Raw genomic sequence first — 21,478 nt, 5'->3', positions numbered from 1 at the left:
CTCCACCAGATTGTCTGTCTCCCGGAAGTGTTTTTCCTTGTCTTGATATCAAAACCTGAAAATTATGTCCACCTCTTCAAAATCTTAGTTTTTTGTTGTTGTTGTTGTTGTTGTCTTATAGTTACGTCAGCAAGCATGTACTCATCCAAGTACGCATGCACGCACCCCCCTCACTCACTCACACACACACACACACACACACACACACACACACATACACATACACACACACAGACACACACACACACATACACACACACACACACACACACACACACACACAAGACAGAGAGTTTGCGTCCGATTCATTGACAGAAAAACAAAAACAGAATTTCACAGAACATTGCGCATGCAGACAGACAAGAGACAGAAGAAAAAAAAACCGATACGTTTTTTTCACCGAGGAAAAGGAGAAAGCATATGATGGCTTGTGTTCGTCCTGTCCAAGTAAGAAAGGGAAAACGAAATAAGTGTAGAAAATACAGGAAGAAAAAAAAAACATTAAAAAAAATCTACAACAATGGCAAAAAATATAAAAGAAAGTCAGTCAAAACATGCTAAATACATGACCATAATTTCAAGAAAAAAAACAACAAAATTTTTTTTTAAAAAACAAAAAACAAAAAACCTAAAGAAATACAGATTTCCACAAAGCCCTTACAGGAAATACTGAGTACTTGTGCAGTGCGGAAAAAAAAAAGAAAATGCAGAAAGAATGAAGAGATAGTGAAAAGGGGAGTGGGTGGCAAGAGAGAGAGAGAGAGAGAGAGAGAGAGAGAGAGAGAGAGAGAGAGAGAGAGAGAGCATCACTGAACAGAGCACTTCCTCAGTCTGTCAGCACAGACACTGGCTGCACGTGTGTGCGTCTGCCCGCGCGCGTGTGCGTGTATGCATTTATGCGTGGGGTATCAGAGCATAAATATATGTCTGTCTGAACTGTATTTCAAAATATTACTGACCAAAAAAAAGCACAAAAAAAAGAAGAAAAAAAAAGAAGCTAAATATAAAAAAAGACAAAATAAAACAAACCATCAATATGTTTTAGAGTGAATACAATACCAAAGATCGACAAAATACAATGAAAACTTATATGGTACAAAATAAAAGAATGTTATACATTTTATACATTTTTGTCGAGGTCCTAGAGCAGGCAAAGACTATCAGCATCGAGGCAGTGCTGCTAAAGACCCAGCTACGTTGGGCAGGGCACGTGTCCAGGATGGAGGACCACCGCCTGCCCAAGATCGCGCTGTATGGCGAACTGTCCACTGGCCACCGTGACAGAGGAGCACCCAAGAAGAGATACAAAGACTCCTTGAAGAAAGCTCTCGGTGCCTGTCACATTGACCATCGCCAGTGGTCCGCAGTAGCCGCTGATCGAGAGACCTGGCGACGCACCATCCACCAAGCTGTCTCCTCCTTCGAAAACAACCGCAGGGCCAGCCTTGAGGACAAACGCAGAAGGAGGAAGAACCACGACGCTGCAGCCGCGAACCCAGACCAGACTTTCCCTTGCAACCGCTGCGGCCGACTCTGCTTTTCCCGCATTGGCCTCGTCAGCCATGAGCGTGCTTGCATCAGACGTGGACAACGCCCTTCCTAGATCTTCGTCAGCGAAGCCAGGCCATGATATGATGATACATTTTATATAAGAAAATTATGAATATCACTAGAATCGAGATAAAAAGAAAAAGAAAAAAAGGATGACATAAAACAAAATTAAAGAATCTTAAACAACATATAAAAGCAGATAAAGAATGCAATGCCCAGATAAAAAGAAAAAAGAAAAAAAAGAACCAGTTCCAGGTGTGTCAAAATAAAGTGTTTTTTTTTTTTTTAAAGACTTAAAAAAAAAAAGATATGTTTTCAAATGTGAAGATAAAAAGTAAACGTGTCGTCTAAAACTAAATCAGACAAAATAAGACAAGATATGGTGAAATGAAATAAAATGAACGACTGTAGCTGACCTAGATTTCAATGGGCTCCTTCCTGGCTTTTGGATTTCTGTTTATGCAATCTAGCGTGTTCAGGAAGAAGAATCTAGAGTTCAATATCTTGTAAACTGTGGAATCAAGTCTGTGGTGGGCCTGATGATGTCAGTCGATTGTGGACTCGCTGATTTCCATTCTGTAACAGCCATGCGATTTTCAGTCTGGTTGACTGACACTGTCATGGGACTCGTTGTATGACTAACACGTGGCAGTTGTTGTCAGTGACATGACACTGTCATGGGACTCGTTGTGTGACTAACATGTGACAGTTGTTGTCAGTGACATGACAGTGTCATGGGACTCGTTGTGTGACTAACATGTGACAGTTGTTGTCAGTGACATGACAGTGTCATGGGACTCGTTGTGTGACTAACATGTGACAGTCGTTGTCAGTGACATGACAGTGTCATGGGACTCGTTGTGTGACTAACATGTGACAGTCGTTGTCAGTGACATGACAGTGTCATGGGACTCGTTGTGTGACTAACATGTGACAGTCGTTGTCAGTGACATGACACTGTCATGGGACTCGTTGTGTGACTAACATGTGACAGTCGTTGTCAGTGACATGACACTGTCATGGGACTCGTTGTGTGACTAACATGTGACAGTCGTTGTCAGTGACATGACACTGTCATGGGACTCGTTGTGTGACTAACACGTGACAGTCGTTGTCAGTGACATGACACTGTCATGGGACTCGTTGTGTGACTAACACGTGACAGCTGTTGTCAGTGACATGACACTCTCATGGGACTCGTTGTGTGACTAGCATGTGATAGCTGTTGTCAGTGACGTCACCAGTGGCGCCAACTGCAATCGGTAGATCATTTTTAGACATGATTATAAATATATTTGCAAGCGGGTAATATCTCACACCACCTCACATCACTGCAACTTGACGTCAGACAACTGACTGACCCTTGAGACAGCAAAGACGATGTGTGCCACGTGCTTCATTACCACACACACACACACACACACACACACACACACACACACACTCGCGCGCGCGTCACATCATTTTGTTAACAGTATAATACCACGCATCGTTACATAATCCCATACACACATCACATCATATTGTCTTACATCACTAATACGTCACATCATATATTATCGCCTTAAAATACCACACACACACACACACATACACACACGTGTGTGTGCCCTAAAATACCACACACACGTCACATCATATCACCATAAAATACCACCCACACACACACATACGTCACATCATTTCACCATAAAATACCACACACTTATCACTTCAAATTGCCCTAAAATGCCACACATGTCACATCATATCACCTCAAAATACCACACACACGTCACATCATATCGCCCTAAAATACCACACACGTCACATCATATCACCCTAAAATACTACACACACGTCACATCATATCGTCCTAAAATACCACACACACGTCACATCATATCGCCCTAAAATACCACACACGTCACATCATATCGTCCTAAAATACCACACACACGTCACATTATATCGTCCTAAAATACCACACACACGTCACATCATATCGCCCTAAAATACCACACACGTCACATCATATCGCCCTGAAATACTACACACGTCACATCATATCGTCCTAAAATACCACACACACGTCACATCATATCGTCCTAAAATACCACACACACGTCACATTATATCACCCTAAAATGCCACACATGTCACATCATATCACCTCAAAATACTACACACATGTCACATCATATCACCTCAAAATACTACACACACGTCACATCATATCGTCCTAAAATGCCACACATGTCACATCATATCACCTCAAAATACTACACACACGTCCCATCATATCGTCCTAAAATGCAACGCATGTCACATCATATCACCTCAAAATACTACACACACGTCACATCATATCGCCCTAAAATGCCACACATGTCACATCATATCACCTCAAAATACTACACGCACGTCACATCATATCGTCCTAAAATGCCACACACGTCACATCATATCACCTCAAAATACTACACACACGTCACATCATATCGTCCTAAAATGCCACACATGTTACATCATATCACCTCAAAATACTACACACACGTCACATCATATCGTCCTAAAATACCACACATGTCACATCATATCACCTCAAAATACTACACACACGTCACATCATATCGTCCTAATATGCCACACACGTCACATCATATCACCTCAAAATACTACACACACGTCACATCATATCACCTCAGAATACTACACACACGTCACATCATATCGCCCTAAAATACGACATACATACGTCACATCATATCGCCCTAAAATACGACACACATACGTCACATCATATCGCCCTAAAATACCACACACATACGTCACATCATATCGCTTGGTTATCACACAATCAAATTAAATCAGTTCGTTTCTGACGTCATATGTGGTGTGCTCTAACAGGTTTCAGCTCCCCCAGTTTATTGTGATTGATGACGCACATGACGCATGGCACACCTGGCCCCTGTTCTGACGTCATGTGTGGTCCACTGGCCTCGCGTGCACAATTTCCTGGCCCTGACGTCATGCACACACCTCTCCATTCTGCAGGGGGTTGTGAGAGCGTCGGGTGTGTGTGTGTGTGTGTGTGTGTGTGGAGGGGGGGGTGTGTGCATGGATGTCACACAGTGAACATCTCTTGTCACCCAACAGGCGTGACGTCATGGTGGTGGCATAGCTGATATGCATAATACTGTTGCCATCGTAAAACATTTCTCCACAGCGGTTCATTACAATAACAGTGATAGTAATATCATGATTCTTATAAAAAAAAATAAAGAAAAAAAAAAAAGAAAAAAAGGATTTTTGCGACGATCAAGTTTTAGCGATTGTAAACTCGCTACACTAAACAACAGATACAGTTATCACAATATATGCAATAAAGACTAATCAACTGCAATATACATCCATCTCTCTCTCTCTCTCTCTCTCTCTCTCTCTATATATATATATATATATATATATAATTGCAATATGTCACTGTTCATATCAGTTGCAATGACAAATACCGCAACATGTCATGTCAAAATGTCTTTCTGAAGCATAAAAACTGCTGCGTCGTATCGTAACTATTGCAGAGTTTCAGGCACAAGTAATGAACACGTCTCAGCGATTCCCCCATCTCATACAATGAAAAATATTCACATCTCACGCGGCCAACAAGATTTACATGACCAGTCAATCAGTGTAAAACGGAAAAGCTCTCAGTTTCACATGACTAGTCACACAGTGTAAAGAAAAAAAACTCATAGTTTCACATGACTAGTCACACAGTGTAAAGAAAAAAACTCAGTTTCACATGACTAGTCACACAGTGTAAAGAAAAAAATTCAGTTTCACATGACTAGTCACTAAGTGTAAAGAAAAAAAACTCAGTTTCACATGACTAGTCACTAAGTGTAAAGAAAAAAACTCAGTTTCACATGACTAGTCACACAGTGTAAAGAAAAAAACAACTCAGTTTCACAAGACTAGTCACACAGTGTAAAGAAAAAAACTCAGTTTCACATGACCAGTCACACAGTGTAAAGAAAAAAACTCAGTTTCACATGACTAGTCACACAGTGTAAAGAAAAAAACTCAGTTTCACATGACCAGTCACACAGTGTAAAGAAAAAAACCTCAGTTTCACATGACTAGTCACACAGTGTAAAGAAAAAAAACTCAGTTTCACATGACTAGTCACACAGTGTAAAGAAAAAAAACTCAGTTTCACATGACCAGTCACACAGTGTAAAGAAAAAAAAGCTCCTAGTTTCACATGACCAGTCACACAGTGTAAAGAAAAAAAAAGCTCATAGTTTCACATGACCAGTCACACAGTGTAAAGAAAAAAAAAAGCTCATAGTTTCACATGACCAGTCACACAGTGTAACGGGAAAAGCCCTCAGTTTCACACGTTCCCAGGTGCCGACAGGTTGGAAAGAGCGGTTTCAATTATTCACCAGAACATCTGCTGCACTACAGTGCAACAAAAATGATACATTTAAATGAGTACCGCACTGTACAACAACCCACAGTTCATGTTAACTGCCCAACAATATACAGACCACTCCAAAAGTATGTACAATCTCTGACCAAAGGCAAATCGTCAAAAACCCCAGTTACTTCTTGCAGTTGTCAACAAAGAACAAAAAAAGACAAGAAGAAAAGACAACAGAGTTAGTGGAGTGATGGCCTAGAGGTAACGCGTCCTCCTAGGAAGCGAGAGAATCTAAGCGCGCTGGTTCGAATCACGTTTCAGCCGCTGATGTTTTCTCCCCCTCCACTAGACCTTGAGTGGTGGTCTGGACGCTAGTCATTCGGATGAGACGATAAACCGAGGTCCCGTGTGCAGCATGCACCTAGCGCACGTAAAAGAACCCACGACAACAAAAGGGTTGTTCCTGGCAAAATTCTGTAGAAAAATCTACTTCGATAGGAAAAACAAATAAAACTGCACGCAGGAAAAAATACAAAAAAAAAGGGTGGCGCTGTAGTGTAGCGACGCGCTCTCCCTGGGGGGAGCAGCCCGAATTTCACACTGAGAAATCTGTTGTGATAAAAAAGAAATACAAATACAAATATTAAACAAGCACCAATGTAGCGATGCACAGTACATCCAATGAATGACCCGTAATGCTGCATAAAAAAACCATCACAGTCCAACAGATACACACACCACCTCCGTCCACCAGTCGTTGCTGCAGAACATGATAATGGGGATGGCAGGGTGGAGAGAAAAAAGGCCATGACCTGACTGGTTGGGGTTTTGGGACACGGGAAGACACCGGTCTATGTCGCAGGACTCTTGGTCATTGTCAGAGGCAGTCCATCATTTATAATGTTGTCTCTTGTCAAAAGTACATCTTTCTAACTTTTTTTGGGGGGCCCACTCTCACGAGAAGACAATGTTTTCCAGCTATCACAATTTCGTGGTCACACAGGAGGCCACAGTGCACTGACTGAGGGTACACGGTTCAATTCTACACCAGTGGACGACATGGTAAAATTAATGAGCCAGCAACAGTTCTTTCTCCCTTTGGTGCGCCCCAGTTTGGCGCACTTGGAACAGTCCTGGGGTCCTGTACATCCGGTCTGCTTCAGGACACACACACACACACACACACATACACACACACACACACCGTACTGCTTGCCATGGCCGTGTCACACCTTAATTAAGCACACCTTGTCAGAACACCTGCTCCATGTCAACACATCTTGGCACAATACTTGTCCCATGTCAACGCACCTTGTGATAATAACACCTGTCCAACGTTAACACACCATGTCTTAACACCTGTCCCATGTCAACCCCACAAACACTGTGTGTGACTCACACCGCCACAACCATCCCCTCGGGCACACGTGACATGTGTTGTGTGTGCACACATGGACGAGAATGAGCCCCTCAGGCATGAGGAATTATATCATGCCCGATTCCTTACCGCACAACCGACAGTGAGTCCTGTACTGTCCTTGGCGAGTCAGCTCCTCTCCCTTGGACAGCTTAAGTGACCTGGTGACCCTTGGGATGACCCATGACCCACTGACCTTTGGGATGACCCACAACCCACTTGATGACCCACTGACCTTTGGGATGACCCACAACCCACTTGATGACCCACTGACCTTTGGGATGACCCACTGACCTTTGGGATGACCCATGACCCACTGGATGACCCACTGACCTTTGGGATGACCCACAACCCACTTGATGACCCACTGACTTTTGGGATGACCCATGACTCACTGGATGACCCACTGACCTTTGGGATGACCCACAACCCACTTGATGACCCACTGACCTTTGAGATGACCCATGACCCACTGACCTTTGGGATGACCCATGACCCACTGGATGACCCACTGACCTTTGGGGTGCCCAACAGCCCATGTCTGAGATCCACTCCGTGTATCTGACATCATTTCCGTCACGGGACGTCGTACAGTGGGGGGGGAGGGGGGCTGGGGGGTGGGAGGGGGGCTGGGGGGGGGCAGGGTCAGAGAGTGAGGGTGCAGTTCAGAGTGGGTCAGTCCATCACCACACAGGGGGGGGGGGGGGGGGGCAGGGTCAGGGAGTGAGGGTGCAGTTCACAGTGGGTCAGTCCATGACCACACAGAGGGGGGGGTGGGGGTGGGGGGGGGGTCAAGGAGTGAGGGTGCAGTTCAGAGTGGGTCAGTCCATGACCACACAAGAGGAGTCAGGTGGTGGGGTGGCTGCAGTGGACTGTTCCATGGCTTTCTTCAGCTCTCCCCGCGCCTTGCGCACCACGAAACAGGCCAGTAGTGCCGTAAACACCATCTGAAACATCAACACCATGAATCTGCAGAAATCCTAAACAATCTCTACTGCAGCTTTGATGAGAAAGATGGTGGCTGAGAATGAAAAAAAAATAAGGAATTAAAAAGTTTCCTGCCTTATAGAGAACTGCTGCTATCCGCCCTGTCCTGTATGTATGATAGTCAGTCATGTTCCCCTGTGACCATCAGAACAGCAGAGGAAGTAACTGCTGTCCCGACTATCTGGGCTAGAATTTGATTATAGTGGAGAGTGTCTTGCCCAAGTTACACCCCCATTCTCTCTGCCAAGAGGGTTTTAGGGCAGTCGGCGTTGGGATGGTTCGCAAAGGCCAACTAGCCCCCAAAGCTGCAGCACTAAGAGCCAGTGCAATTTTGCTTTCTAGTTTGAGTCACAGTCCTTCACAAAAGACTAAGCTGTAAATGCTTTCCCATTGCAATAGGGGAACCATTGGTAATACAGCTATCGCTTTAATGTTGGCCCGACTGTAAACTGTCCTAGAGAAACACAATCCACGCTGTCTAAATGACTATCGACAAACTGTCCTTGCCTCTGCTGTAATGTAAAGGGGAGGGAGGATGGGAGGATGGGGGGATGGGGGGGATGAGGACCGACCTGTCCCCCCAGGATGAGGTAGCCAGTAAGCTGTGACGACGTGTCGCCGAGGACGTCCTCCATGCTCCGCAAGGTGGAGCCCATGTAGCAGTAGAGTCCGGCCATGGGGCTGATGCCCAGCACTGAGGACATCACGTACCCTGCCTGCCTCATGTCGGACAGCTGCAACATCGTCGTCATCATGGTCATCATCATGGTCATCATCATGGTCATCATCATGGTCATCATCATTGTCATCATCATAATTATAACCAATGTCAACAATACGGTTATCGTCACTGTTATCATCATAGTCATAATCATTGTCATCATCACAGTCATCATCATAGTGATCATCATGGTTATCGTCACTGTCATCATCATTACCATCATCATAGTCATCATCATGGTCATTACAATGATTACTGTCACTGTGATCAGCATAGCCATCATCATTGTCATCATCACTGTCATCATCATAATCATCATCAAAGTCATCGCCACTGTCATCACCACAGTCATCATCATTGTACCCCCCGAAAACGGAGTATGGCTGCCTACATGGCGGGGTAAAAACGGTCATACACGTAAAAGCCCCTCGTGTACATACGAGTTGACGTGGGAGTTGCAGTCCACGAACGAAGAAGAATCATCATTGTCATCATCATAGTGTTCACCATGGTCATCACTATGATTATTAGCACTGTCATCACCATAGTTATCATCATTGTCAACATCAAAGTCATCATCACTGTTATCGTCATGGTTATCGTCATTGTCATCATCACAGTCTTCCTGAATACCTGTGAAGTGAATGCACACACGCTCTCTCTCTCTCTCTCTCTCTCTCTCTCTCTCTCTCTCAATCAATCAATCTCTCCCTCCGCTAAACGAAGGAGACGTGAAGGGGCAGATAATTAATAATGTATGTATCTTATTTCATGTCACAGATGTTCACACACACACACACACACACACACACACGCATACACACACACACACACACACACACGCACACACACACACACACACACACACGCACGCATACACACACACACACACACACACACACACACACACACACACACACACACGAGCACACCAGATATACAGGCCAAAAGAAAAAAATACCCAGAAAAATTGAGAGAGACACGAGGGAGTGTGTGTTACAGACAGACAGACAGACAGACAGAGATAAGTAGGGTGTTGGGCGGATATGAAAAAATAGTTACAAAGACCAGAGACAGGCAGCAACAAAAGTTCCTTTTACTTTCCGATGACAACTGAATGGCAGCTGTGGTATCGCGGCACCATTAACATATAGAACACACTGACAGACAGACAGGCAGACAGAGAGAGAGACAGACAGACAGACAGACAGACTGCACTGTGACGCACAAAAAGAGACAAGAACATACACAGTGCCATTACTGCCGCGACGCGCAGTGAGAAACAAGTGTCGGATGTCACCACTCTATAACGAGAGAGAACCGTTTGCCGCCTCGCTATGCCACACCATGCCCTGTGACGTGCATCTGTGTGTGTGTGTGTGTGTGTGTGTGTGTGTGTGTGTGTGTGAGTGTGTGTTGGGTGGAGAGAGTGTGTGCATGTGTATGGATATGAATGGATGAATGCGTTCGTTTTATTACCTTTTACGATGTTAATGATGATGGCGGTGATCATTCTTCGTTGTAGGAGCTATGGATGTTGCAGTGTTTACAAAATTATTATTTTTGTGTCGTTATCGTTAATGTTGTTATTGTTATTGTTGTCACAAGGACAGATTGGAAGACTGGGCGATGCTTAAAATCTTTATCCTTGAGCAATAGTTTTTGAGTATCTCTCTCTCTCTCTCTCTCTCTCTCAAATTATCTGGATATGTGAGTCTGAGCCTTTCTCTCTCATACTGATTATAAAAAGGCGTTTGATTTCGTCATTGATATGAAGCATCTCTCTGGCTAAAATTACGTGAAAAGAGTGTGTCTGTGAAATGCACACAAAATAGTCGAGAGTGAGTGATAAGAAACTCTAGGGAGCGGTGTCACTAAAACTCGAAAAGACGCGAAAAGACGCGAAAAGACACGAAAAGACGCGAAAAGACACGAAAAGACATATGAAAAAAATGTGAAAACGCGAAAAGACATCCGAAAAGAATGTGAAAATGCGAAAAGACACGAAATGACACGAAAAGTGTCTTTTCACATGTTTTTTCAGACGTGTTTTCGTATCTTTTCGCGTCTTTTCGTGTCTTACTTAAAAGACACGAAAAGACATCTGAAAAGACATCAGAATAGATATTCCAGGACTTTTCATGTCTTTTCACATTCTTTTCCGGTGTCTTTTCGTGTCTTTTCCCGTGTCTTTTCGCGTGTCTTTTCGTGTCTTTTCGCGTGTCTTTTCGTGTCTTTTCGCCTAGGGAGAGCTGGACAGTACAAGGTCTTCAGAGAAGAAGCTCCCCTCGGTCAGGTGTTTCGGCCCTTAACTCTGCACTCTCAGGGAGCCGGGCCGCACCCAGGTCATGACTCCTGGATGCCCTTAAGAGTATGTAGGAAGTGGATAAAACTACGAGAGTGCGATGTGTGTGTGTGTGTGTGTGTGTGTGTGTGTGTGTGTGTGTGTGTGTGTGTGTGTGTGTGAGTTTGTGTGTCCACGATTTTTCAAACAAGGTGGCAACGGCACTCCACTGTTATTTCCACACCTTATCAAATTAATAACGTGTCAATGAAGCCATAAAACTTTCCACAGGATATCATCTAAATCGTCATCTATTGCTTTTTGCGGAAAGTCGATACTTCAGTGTTCAGTGTCAGGGAATGCACAGTGTAACGCGGACAGATCATTGAACCTTGCCGCCAACATTGCCAATATTGAAAATGGAGAAAGCTTTGCTTCACGAGTTAACTGATCCTCTGGCGGTGAAGAACATTAAAGCTTTGCTTCACGAGTTAACTGGTCCTCTGACGGTGAAAAACATTAAAGCTTTGCTTCACGAGTTAACTGGTCCGCTTGACGGTTGAAAAACATTAAAGCTTTGCTTCACGAGTTAACTGGTCTTCTGGCGGTGAAAAACATTAAAGCTTTGCTTCACGAGTTAACTGGTCTTCTGACGGTGAAGAACATTAAAGCTTTGCTTCACGAGTTAACTGGTCCTCTGGCGGTGAAGAACATTAAAGCTTTGCTTCACGAGTTAACTGGTCCTCTGACGGTGAAAAACATTAAAGCTTTGCTTCACGAGTTAACTGGTCCTCTGACGGTGAAAAACATTAAAGCTTTGCTTCACGAGTTAACTGGTCTTCTGACGGTGAAGAACATTAAAGCTTTGCTTCACGAGTTAACTGGTCCTCTGACGGTTGAAAAACATTAAAGCTTTGCTTCACGAGTTAACTGGTCCTCTGACGGTGAAGAACATTAAAGCTTTTCTTCACGAGTTAACTGGTCCTCTGACGGTGAAAAACATTAATGTGGTCACACAGTTCTTTCTGTTTGTTTGATTGCCTGTTTGTTTGATTGTGTTTTGTTTGTAGGTCTTTTCCCCCCACCCATTTAACAATTTTCATACGCGGCGGTGGCAATGTCCTTGAAAGCCAAACAGGTTATATATGGAATTTAAAGTTATTTGGACGTTCAGAGAAAAATTTCTAACAGCTTTTTTCATCTGTTTCATCAGTTGCCGTATGTGGGGGTGAGGTGTGTGTGTGTGTGTGTGTGTGTGTGTGTGTTTGTGTGTGTGTGTGTGTGTGTGTGTGTGTGTGTTTGTTCGTTCTTTAGTTTAACGTCTTTTCACTGTAAGTGATATTAGACGAGGGAAGGAAAAAAATCGAGTGGGAGGAGGGGGAGGAGGGGTGGGAATTACTGTGTACGCATACCAGTAAATGAAAGTGTGTGTGTGTGTGTGTGTGTGTGTGTGTGCGCGCGCGCGTGCTTGCGTGCGTGCGTGCGTTCGTGCGTGTGTGTCTGCGAGCGTATCCAGTGCGTAGTAATCAGCACACTTCCATACAGCACGTCACTGTAACGCTATCAGTCACAGCTATCAGATTGAAGGAATGTAGCCTACCCACTTGTCACAGCTAGCACCCTGTATCAAAGAAGGTCGTGCCCCGGTCGTCATCTCTCTCTCTCTCTCTCTCTCTCTCTCTCTCTCTCTCTCTCTCTCTCTCTGTCATGCAAGTAAGTGAAAGGTTTAGTCAGTACAAGACATTTTGCACTTCAATCGTATTTGAAATATCAAATATTGAGTGCAAAGAGATTCAGATTGGGTATATCTTGCTTGTTCACCAGGAACGTTTTGAGACTCTGATCTGATATGTACAATGTTGAAAATAAATAATGGAATAGAGAAATCCATATTAAAAAAAAAAAAAAAAAAAAAAATGAAACGCGACAGAAGATGAAGCACATTTTGTTGTTCGTTTTGACACACCAAGAGTTAGTTTTAAAAAATCTTTCATACCACCAGCTGCTACAGAGCAGCCAAGCTGTTTATACCTACTTTCGTAATGTGCTGACTGGAGCGTTGTGAGAACGCGTTCTCTGTATCTTTATAAGGGCAATCAAATATAGAGAGAGATAGCAACTAATTAGGTATAATTTGTTATTGCGTTCACGGTCGTATTTTTGTTCACAGTTGTATAATGTTTACAAAGCCCTTCACACAAACACACACACACACACACACACACACACACACACACACACACACACACACACACACACAGAGAGAGAGAGAGAGAGAGAGAGAGAGAGAGAGAGAGAGAGAGAGAGAGAGAGAGACGTACACAGACAGACAGACAGACACACAGACACACACACACACACACACACACACACACACAGACACACACACACACATTGTTACCCCTACCTCTCTCTCTCTCTCTCTCTCTCTCTCTGTTGAGCTATCTCTATTTCGTCACCATACTCACGCACACGGAAACGGATGTAGTATGAATGACGACTTTATTTTGTGCAATCGGTCTGCGACAATTGTGAACTGCGTGTACATGACCTGAGTCCGACAACTTCCTCCTTGAATATCCTGCTCTACATTCCGATGAGAATTTAGCCAAAACGTACTGACGATGCTGTGCAAGTGAAGAACTCAACATTGTCAAGGTTGCATATGAAATATGAAGGGTAGACCTAAGAAACATATACAAAACCGAAAAATATATACACTCGATGGAAATGATGTCCATAGCATTTTCTAGAAAATGGTACCCATACATAAAAATGATCGAAGGCAACGAGGAGGAGGAGGAATGAAAACCACGAATGTAACGTTGTTCTTTTTTTAAAAATTATTTTCCTTTCATTTTTTTTATAACATTTTTATGCAGTGTATATGACTTTATTTGTGCTTTTTTCTGTATAAAAACAATGTTGTGTTGTTGTTTTCCTGCTTTATAGTTTAAATAATGTATAATAACAAATAATATTATTGATAATTACAAATACAATCTTTGTATGTCCGCCTGTATGTATATATGCATTCATTAAATGTTAAACTTGAATAAAAATGTTTATTAAAAAAAAAGAAAAAAGAAAAAAAAGTTGTACTTATTCCATAAATGCTACTGATTACTATGACATAGTTATTATGGAGTGCCAAGTATTGGTTTGATTATTTCCATGTTGTTTAGTTGATTGTGTAATTTATATACAAAATAAAACGGTGGTCGACCCAAGAAAGTCCGGGTAAACCTAAATATATATATATATATATATATATATATATATATATATATGAAGGGTAGAAGTCAATGATGATTACAAAATGGGTTTTGAATTAACTGATGTAAATGTTAATGAAGCCCTAGCAGTGTTTAGTGGCTGCATCAGAGAGTTTACAACTTGTATGAAGAAAACTAGCCCGAGTGGATCCAAATAAACTCCAAAGCGTGGTCTGGTGAGGAATGTAGATGTAATGGGAGTAAAGTAGGCCTACCTGGTTTACCGAGAAAGTGCCAGATAAAGATTGTATTAACTTAAAGATAAGTGAAAAAAGAGATGATAAATTACGCTAATCAATGAGAAGAGAAATGAAAATGATTTATTGGATATGTTAATATCGTGAGTCAAAGATGAAAAAATAATTCTGGGAATGCGTGAATTTGAATACTTGTTAAAAGTCCCCAAACATCATTTCAACGGGCGACTTGTTCTTGAACCTTAAATATTCGACATCACTGCATTTCAAGTAACAGCATATTCCACGTCACAGAATTTCAAGTTATGAACCGTACCATTTGTCAACATGATCTCACTGCACTCAGAAAAGTAGAGACATGAAGCTGCAGGTCCCAACGTATTGTTGGAGAGTTATTGACAGCTACGACTGAACAAACTGTGGACTTCTTCTTCTTCTCTCTCTCTCTCTCTCTCTCTCTCTCTCTCTCTCTCTCTTGTGTGTGTTAAATTGCTCAGTCTGATACAGGTATTTTCCTGAAACATGGTGTGAACTCTTCCACTCTATGAGAAAGGTAATATCAATAATATACAAACAAATACAGAGGCGTTTCACTATCAGATATTAGCAGCAAAGTATTTCGATGAACCATTCATCACAAATTTCTGAAATGCATGCATTGTAAACCACAGGTGAACAACAAGCTGGATTTAAACAGAGTTACTCAACAATGAATCATAATGTTTACTCTTCTGACCGTTTGTTCAGAGACAATCTTTCTTTTAATCGCAAACTCGTGTTCATTGAGTCTGAAGAGGCATTTGATTCCATCAATAGAAATCACTGTGGCCTGTTCTGACCCCCCCCCCCACGCCCCCCCCCCCCCCCCCCACACACACACCTGACCCCTCCACAGCCACCCCACCCCTCACCACCACAAAAATCAGACAACTGGGAAACTGTTGAAAAATGTCAAGAACATGTCCGATTATGACCATCAGAACAGCAGAGGAGGTAACTGCTGTCCCCGGCGACTATCTGAGCCAGAATTTGATTATAGTGGAGAGTGTCTTGCCCGCGTTACATCCCCACTCTCTCGGCCAAGAGGGTTTTCGGACAGTCGGCGTTGGGATGGTTCCCCAAAGGCCAGCTAGCCCCCAAGGCTCTAGCACTGTATATACTGATAAAAGGAGCACAGAGTAAGGCGGTAAAGTCACACTCACCGAGAACAGTGCGTTCTGCAGGCCGAAGGGGATGGGCGTGAGGCGGGTGAGGGCGACGATCTTGATGCCCTGCGGGGAGTTGAGCAGCTGCAGGATGGCCTGCACCTTGGCGCTGTAGAGGCGGTCCATGAGGGCGTGCCGGCAGCAGGACCTCATCAGGGAGTTGGCGGCCGTCAGCGCCAGAGCCGTGCAGAGCAGCACGAGCAGCGGGCCCTGAACGCTGCCGTACAGGTATCCGGCAGCCAGCAGCAGCAGAGCGTAGCCCCAAAAGAGCGGGAAGGAGATGATGAAGATGAGGAGGGTGAAGATGAGCACCCCCACCCCGACATCCGCCCCCTCCAGCCACAGCAGCACCAGGCGGATGTAGCCGCGGCCCAGCGCCACCCCGCCCAGCACGAGCAGCGTGACCAGCACGGAGGTGAGGGTGGCCTGGTACCAGCGGGTGGTGGGGGTGGGCGTGGTCACCAGGGCGTCCATCAGGATCCGGGTGGTGCCCTCCTCGGGGTGGGGGTGGGGGGCGGAGGAGGAGTGGTGGGGGAGGGAGGGTGCGGAGTCCTGCTCCATGTCCCCCCTCAGCTCCTGGGCCAGGGACGACGGCGTGAAGGACGTGGGCAGGAAGAGGTCGTCCATGCGGGAAGAGGCCCCCATCAACATGATGGCCGTCACCACCACGTCCTCAGGACCTGGGGGGGCGGCGTGGGGAGGGGGTTGGTGTGCTGCAAGTCCTGTCTCTCCACTGCTTGAGTGCCCAGCGTCACTGGCTAGGGGCCGGCTGTGGCTGACCACGTGTGTGTGACCCCGCTGTCAGTGCGTGCGTGTGTGTGTGGCAGCTCTGTGTGTCTGTGTGACTGTGTGGTCCCGTTGTCTGTGTCTCTGTCTGTGGCCCCGCTGTGTGTGTGTGTCTGTGCCTGTGTGTGTGGCCACACGGCGTCATGGCTGGCTGTCCACGGCAAGGGCTCCTCCTCAGTGCCGTACTGAGCGCCACGTCGTTGTTCTCTGGCTGGGGGAGGGGGGCGGAGGGGGGGGGGAGCTACTCCGCGGCGTCAGTCAGCAACTGATGCTCCGCCCTGCACTGCACTGCACACACACACACACACACACACACACACACACACACGTCAGTATCTGGTGCTGTGTTTAGACCCAAGTTCATTGCCGTCCTACTCCTTCAGCTTGTTTACACCTGTGACCAAAACGGCTCCACAAACAACCCCCCCCTCCACCCCCCCAACCCCTTCTCTCTCTCTCACTTTGTCTTTCTGTTATCATCATCTCTTACACATCCTCTTCCATGCGTCTCTCTCCTCCCCCCCCCCCCCACCTTCCCCCTCCTTCAGCCAGACACTAGATAAGAGGACGACAGCAGAGCCCGGAATAATCCTCGGGGGGTGACTGCTGATAACCCTCCCATGGCGGCGGCTGCCTTGCACACAACACCAATTCTCCTTCACAGCCACACACACACACACACACACACACACACACACAAGGATCCACACACACACACACACACACACACACACACACACACAAGGATACACACACACACAAGGATCCACACACACACACACACACACACACACAAGGATCCACACACACACACACACAAGGATCCACACACACACACACACACACACACACACACACACACACACAAGGATCCACACACACACACACACACACACACACACACACGGATCCACACACACACACACACACACAAGGATCCACACACACACACACACACAGACACACACACACACTCTAATATCACTTCAAGTGGAAAGACGTTAAACTGAAGACAACAACACACACACACACACACACACACACACACACACACACACACACACACACACGCACACTTGGCAACCCACCCCCCTCCCCCCTCAGCCACCAAGTCCGCTTGGCAAAAATTGAAAAAGAAAAAACAACAACAAATCATTCACGAAAAAAAAAGGATGCAAAATGACATCAGCACACACATAATATTATCATAATTATACGTGTGTGTGTGTGTGTGTGTGTGTGTTGTCACTGGCCCCAATAACATTATTTACACACACACACACACACACACACACACACACACACACACACGAAACTCCAAAGTTATCGAGAGATAAGTCTGGATGCTAGTCTTTCGGAAGAGACAATAAACCGAGGTCCTGACGTGTTCAGCATGCACTTATCACATGTAAAATAACCCATGGCAACGAAAGGCCTGTCTCTGTCAAATTCAAGAGCAAAAACACACTTTGATAGCATGACAACCAGTCGTGTCCGACAAAGGACCATCAGAACAGCATAGGAGGCAACTGCTGACCAGACTGTCTGGGCTAGAATTTGATTATAGTGGAGATTGTCTTGCCCTAGTTATATCCCCACTCTCCCGGCCAAGAGGGTTTCAGGACAGTCGGGGTTGGGATGGTTCCCAAAAGGCCAACCAGCTCCACAAGGCTGCAGCACAAAGAGCCAGTGCAATTTTGCCTCCTAGTTTGAGGGTCATAGTCCTTCACAAAAGACTAAGCTGTAAATGATCCCCCTTGGAAATCAGTGGAGAAACTTTGACAGTAAAACATATGCACCTGCAGCCAGAACATAGAAGCAGAAAAACATGTGGCGCTGGACTGTGGCGACGCGCTCTCCCAGGGGAGAGAAGCTCCAATTTCACACAAAGAAATCTGCTGTGATAACAACAACGACAAAAAAAGAAAAAGAAAAAAGAAAAACAACAAAACCCCCCAACCAAACACAACAGTACGGTACGATACAATACCATACCATATAGTACAATATAACACAATGCGATACGATACGATACTACACTATAATCCATAGTACAATTTATTACAATACGAAACGATACGATATAGTGCAATATTATACAGTACGATACGATACGATATGATACTATACTACATATTACAATACAATACGATACCATACTATATAGTATAATACGACACGATACGATACGATACTATATTGTAAAATATAATACAATACGATACGATACGATACGATACGATACGATATGACACGATACAATACAATACGATATGACACGATATGATATTATACGATACGACACGATACGATATTATACCATACGATATTATACAATACAATACAATATGACATGACACGACACAACACGACACGATACGATACACACGATATTGTCCGATACGATACGATATTATACGATACATACGATATTGTACGATACGATACGATATGACATGACACGACACGATACGATATTATACGATACATACGATATTGTACAATACGATATGACATGACACGACACGATACGATACACACGATATTGTACGATACATACGATATTATACAATACAATACAATACGATATGACATGACACGACACAACACGACACGATACGATACACACGATATTGTCCGATACGATACGATATTATACGATACATACGATATTGTACGATACGATACGATATGACATGACACGACACGATACGATATTATACGATACATACGATATTATACAATACGATATGACATGACACGACACGATACACACGATATTGTACGATCCGATACCATACGATACGATACGATACATAACTGAAAACAGACAGACCTGTTGTGAAGGGTGAAGAGAAGCAACGGTGACAGAGACACACAGCACACAACGCTCATGCAGGTCAGAGCACCCTCTCCCAACTCCTATCTCTCTCACACCAACACTGCCCCACCACACACCACCTGCCCTTTGACCCCTCCACCCCCCCCCCCCCCCACCCACCCCCCACCACCATTCACCCGGGGTGGCCGCTAGGCCAGCTCCCCGATTAGCTGACGTAACTGTCCCTGTTTCTGCCGCTGAAGTGCTGAGCCGTCATCTGTTATCGTGTGTGTGTGTGTGTGTGTGTGTGTGGTGTGTGTAGTGTGTGTGTGTGTGTGTGTGTGTGTGTGTGTGTGTGTGTGTGTGGTGTGGTGTAATGTGTGTGTGTGTGTGTGTGTGTGTGTGTGTGTGTGTGTGTGATCTGTAATAAAGTGATGATTATGTAGAAATGACGTGTCACTTTGTGGTGTGCCAAGCCCAAACAGACCTTGATACAGATGGCACATGTTCTGTGTCAGCTTGGGTCTGATCCGTCATTAACTGAGTGACAGACTAGCTGTTACCCTTGTCACAGCACAGCTGCATATCTCACTTGCATAACACAGAGAGAACGAACGAACGAACGAACGAAGTTTTTTTTTATTGAGGGAAGTGGAATAAGCATGCATGTGCTTTTTTTTCATCCAGCCCTCAGGGCAAATGGAAAATGAAAATGAATCAAAACATCCACAAGTAGCAAAGAGATGAAGAAATAAAGACATGACATTCACATTCACATTTAAACATCTACATAATAAACATGTACATCTACATAATCATGATACAAACATCATCATATCATGAAGGAAAAAGATCAAACCATCCACCCCCCAAAAAAAAACAAAAAAAAAAAAAACAAAACAAAAAAAAAACACACACAGCCCCTCCCAAGCCTCCCCCCCCCCCCCCCAATAAAAAAAAAGTATTCAGGACACTGATTGTGGTTGTATATCATTAAGAGAGAGAGACAGAGACAGAGACAGAGAGAGATACACACCACACAGACACACGTATACACAAAGTCACACATATAAACACACACACACACACACACACACACACGCGCCCGCGGTCAATAAACATATGTTGCTCACCATGTTATGGCCAGCTTTAGCGAGCACCTCCATCTCTCTCCTCTCTCTCTCTCTCTCTCTTCCTCAAACATATCAATGACGTTGTTGGAGTTTTAACGACCAATTGGCGCCTACACCCTAAACGGGTCAAGTTTGTTCGGTTGGAGTTGTTTCAGATTATCAATTAGTAAAAGGCGTTTTATTTCTAGGCCCCCCCCCCACACACCCCTGTCCCCCCCCTTCTCCCCAATACCCCATACCCCCATCCCACACACACCATCATCTCTGTCTGTCTGTCTCTCTCTGTCTTTCTCATGCATAATTTTCAATTTGTAAAAGGCGTTTTATTTTTCTGTCTCTTCCTGGCCCACCCATATCACCATCCTATCTCTCTCTACCCCCTCCCCCCCTCCCTCCGTCCCCTGCACTATGTCTCTGTGTTTCTCACTACCTGAGTGTGTATCTCGCCGTGTCACAAGAACTTAGAATAGAGCTGGATGAATAACGGCGGGGGGGGGGGGGGGAGGGGAGGGGGGGCACAGATGTGACTCATCTGTCCAATAGATCACCAACGGCGGGTGAACCATGTGTGTAAGTGTGTCGGATGAACCATGTGTGTGTGTGTGTGTGTGTGTGTGTGTGTGTGTGTGTGTGATTCGTGAGGAACAGACTGTGCTATCAATTCAGGATAAAAACTTACGCCAAGTGTGTGCG

General features: G+C 44.6%; 1 protein-coding gene across 1 annotated transcript; it reads right to left on the bottom strand.

Annotated features, from left to right (window-relative positions):
- Nucleotides 1-8,197: 8,197 nt before the first annotated feature.
- LOC143300327 (transmembrane protein 64-like) lies at nucleotides 8,198-16,827 on the bottom strand. The gene is made up of 3 exons (XM_076613928.1): nucleotides 16,043-16,827; nucleotides 8,936-9,097; nucleotides 8,198-8,323 (listed from the first exon to the last, which is right to left on the bottom strand). Exons 1-3 carry the CDS (start codon nucleotides 16,694-16,696, stop codon nucleotides 8,198-8,200), a joined length of 942 nt encoding a protein of 313 aa, XP_076470043.1. The 5' UTR covers nucleotides 16,697-16,827.
- Nucleotides 16,828-21,478: the final 4,651 nt, after the last annotated feature.

Source organism: Babylonia areolata, chromosome 26 (genome assembly GCF_041734735.1).
Source record: "Babylonia areolata isolate BAREFJ2019XMU chromosome 26, ASM4173473v1, whole genome shotgun sequence".
Lineage (NCBI taxonomy): Eukaryota > Metazoa > Mollusca > Gastropoda > Neogastropoda > Buccinidae > Babylonia > Babylonia areolata.
The sequence above is the reverse complement of the archived record's forward strand: the minus strand, read 5'-3'. Positions and strand labels throughout refer to the sequence as shown.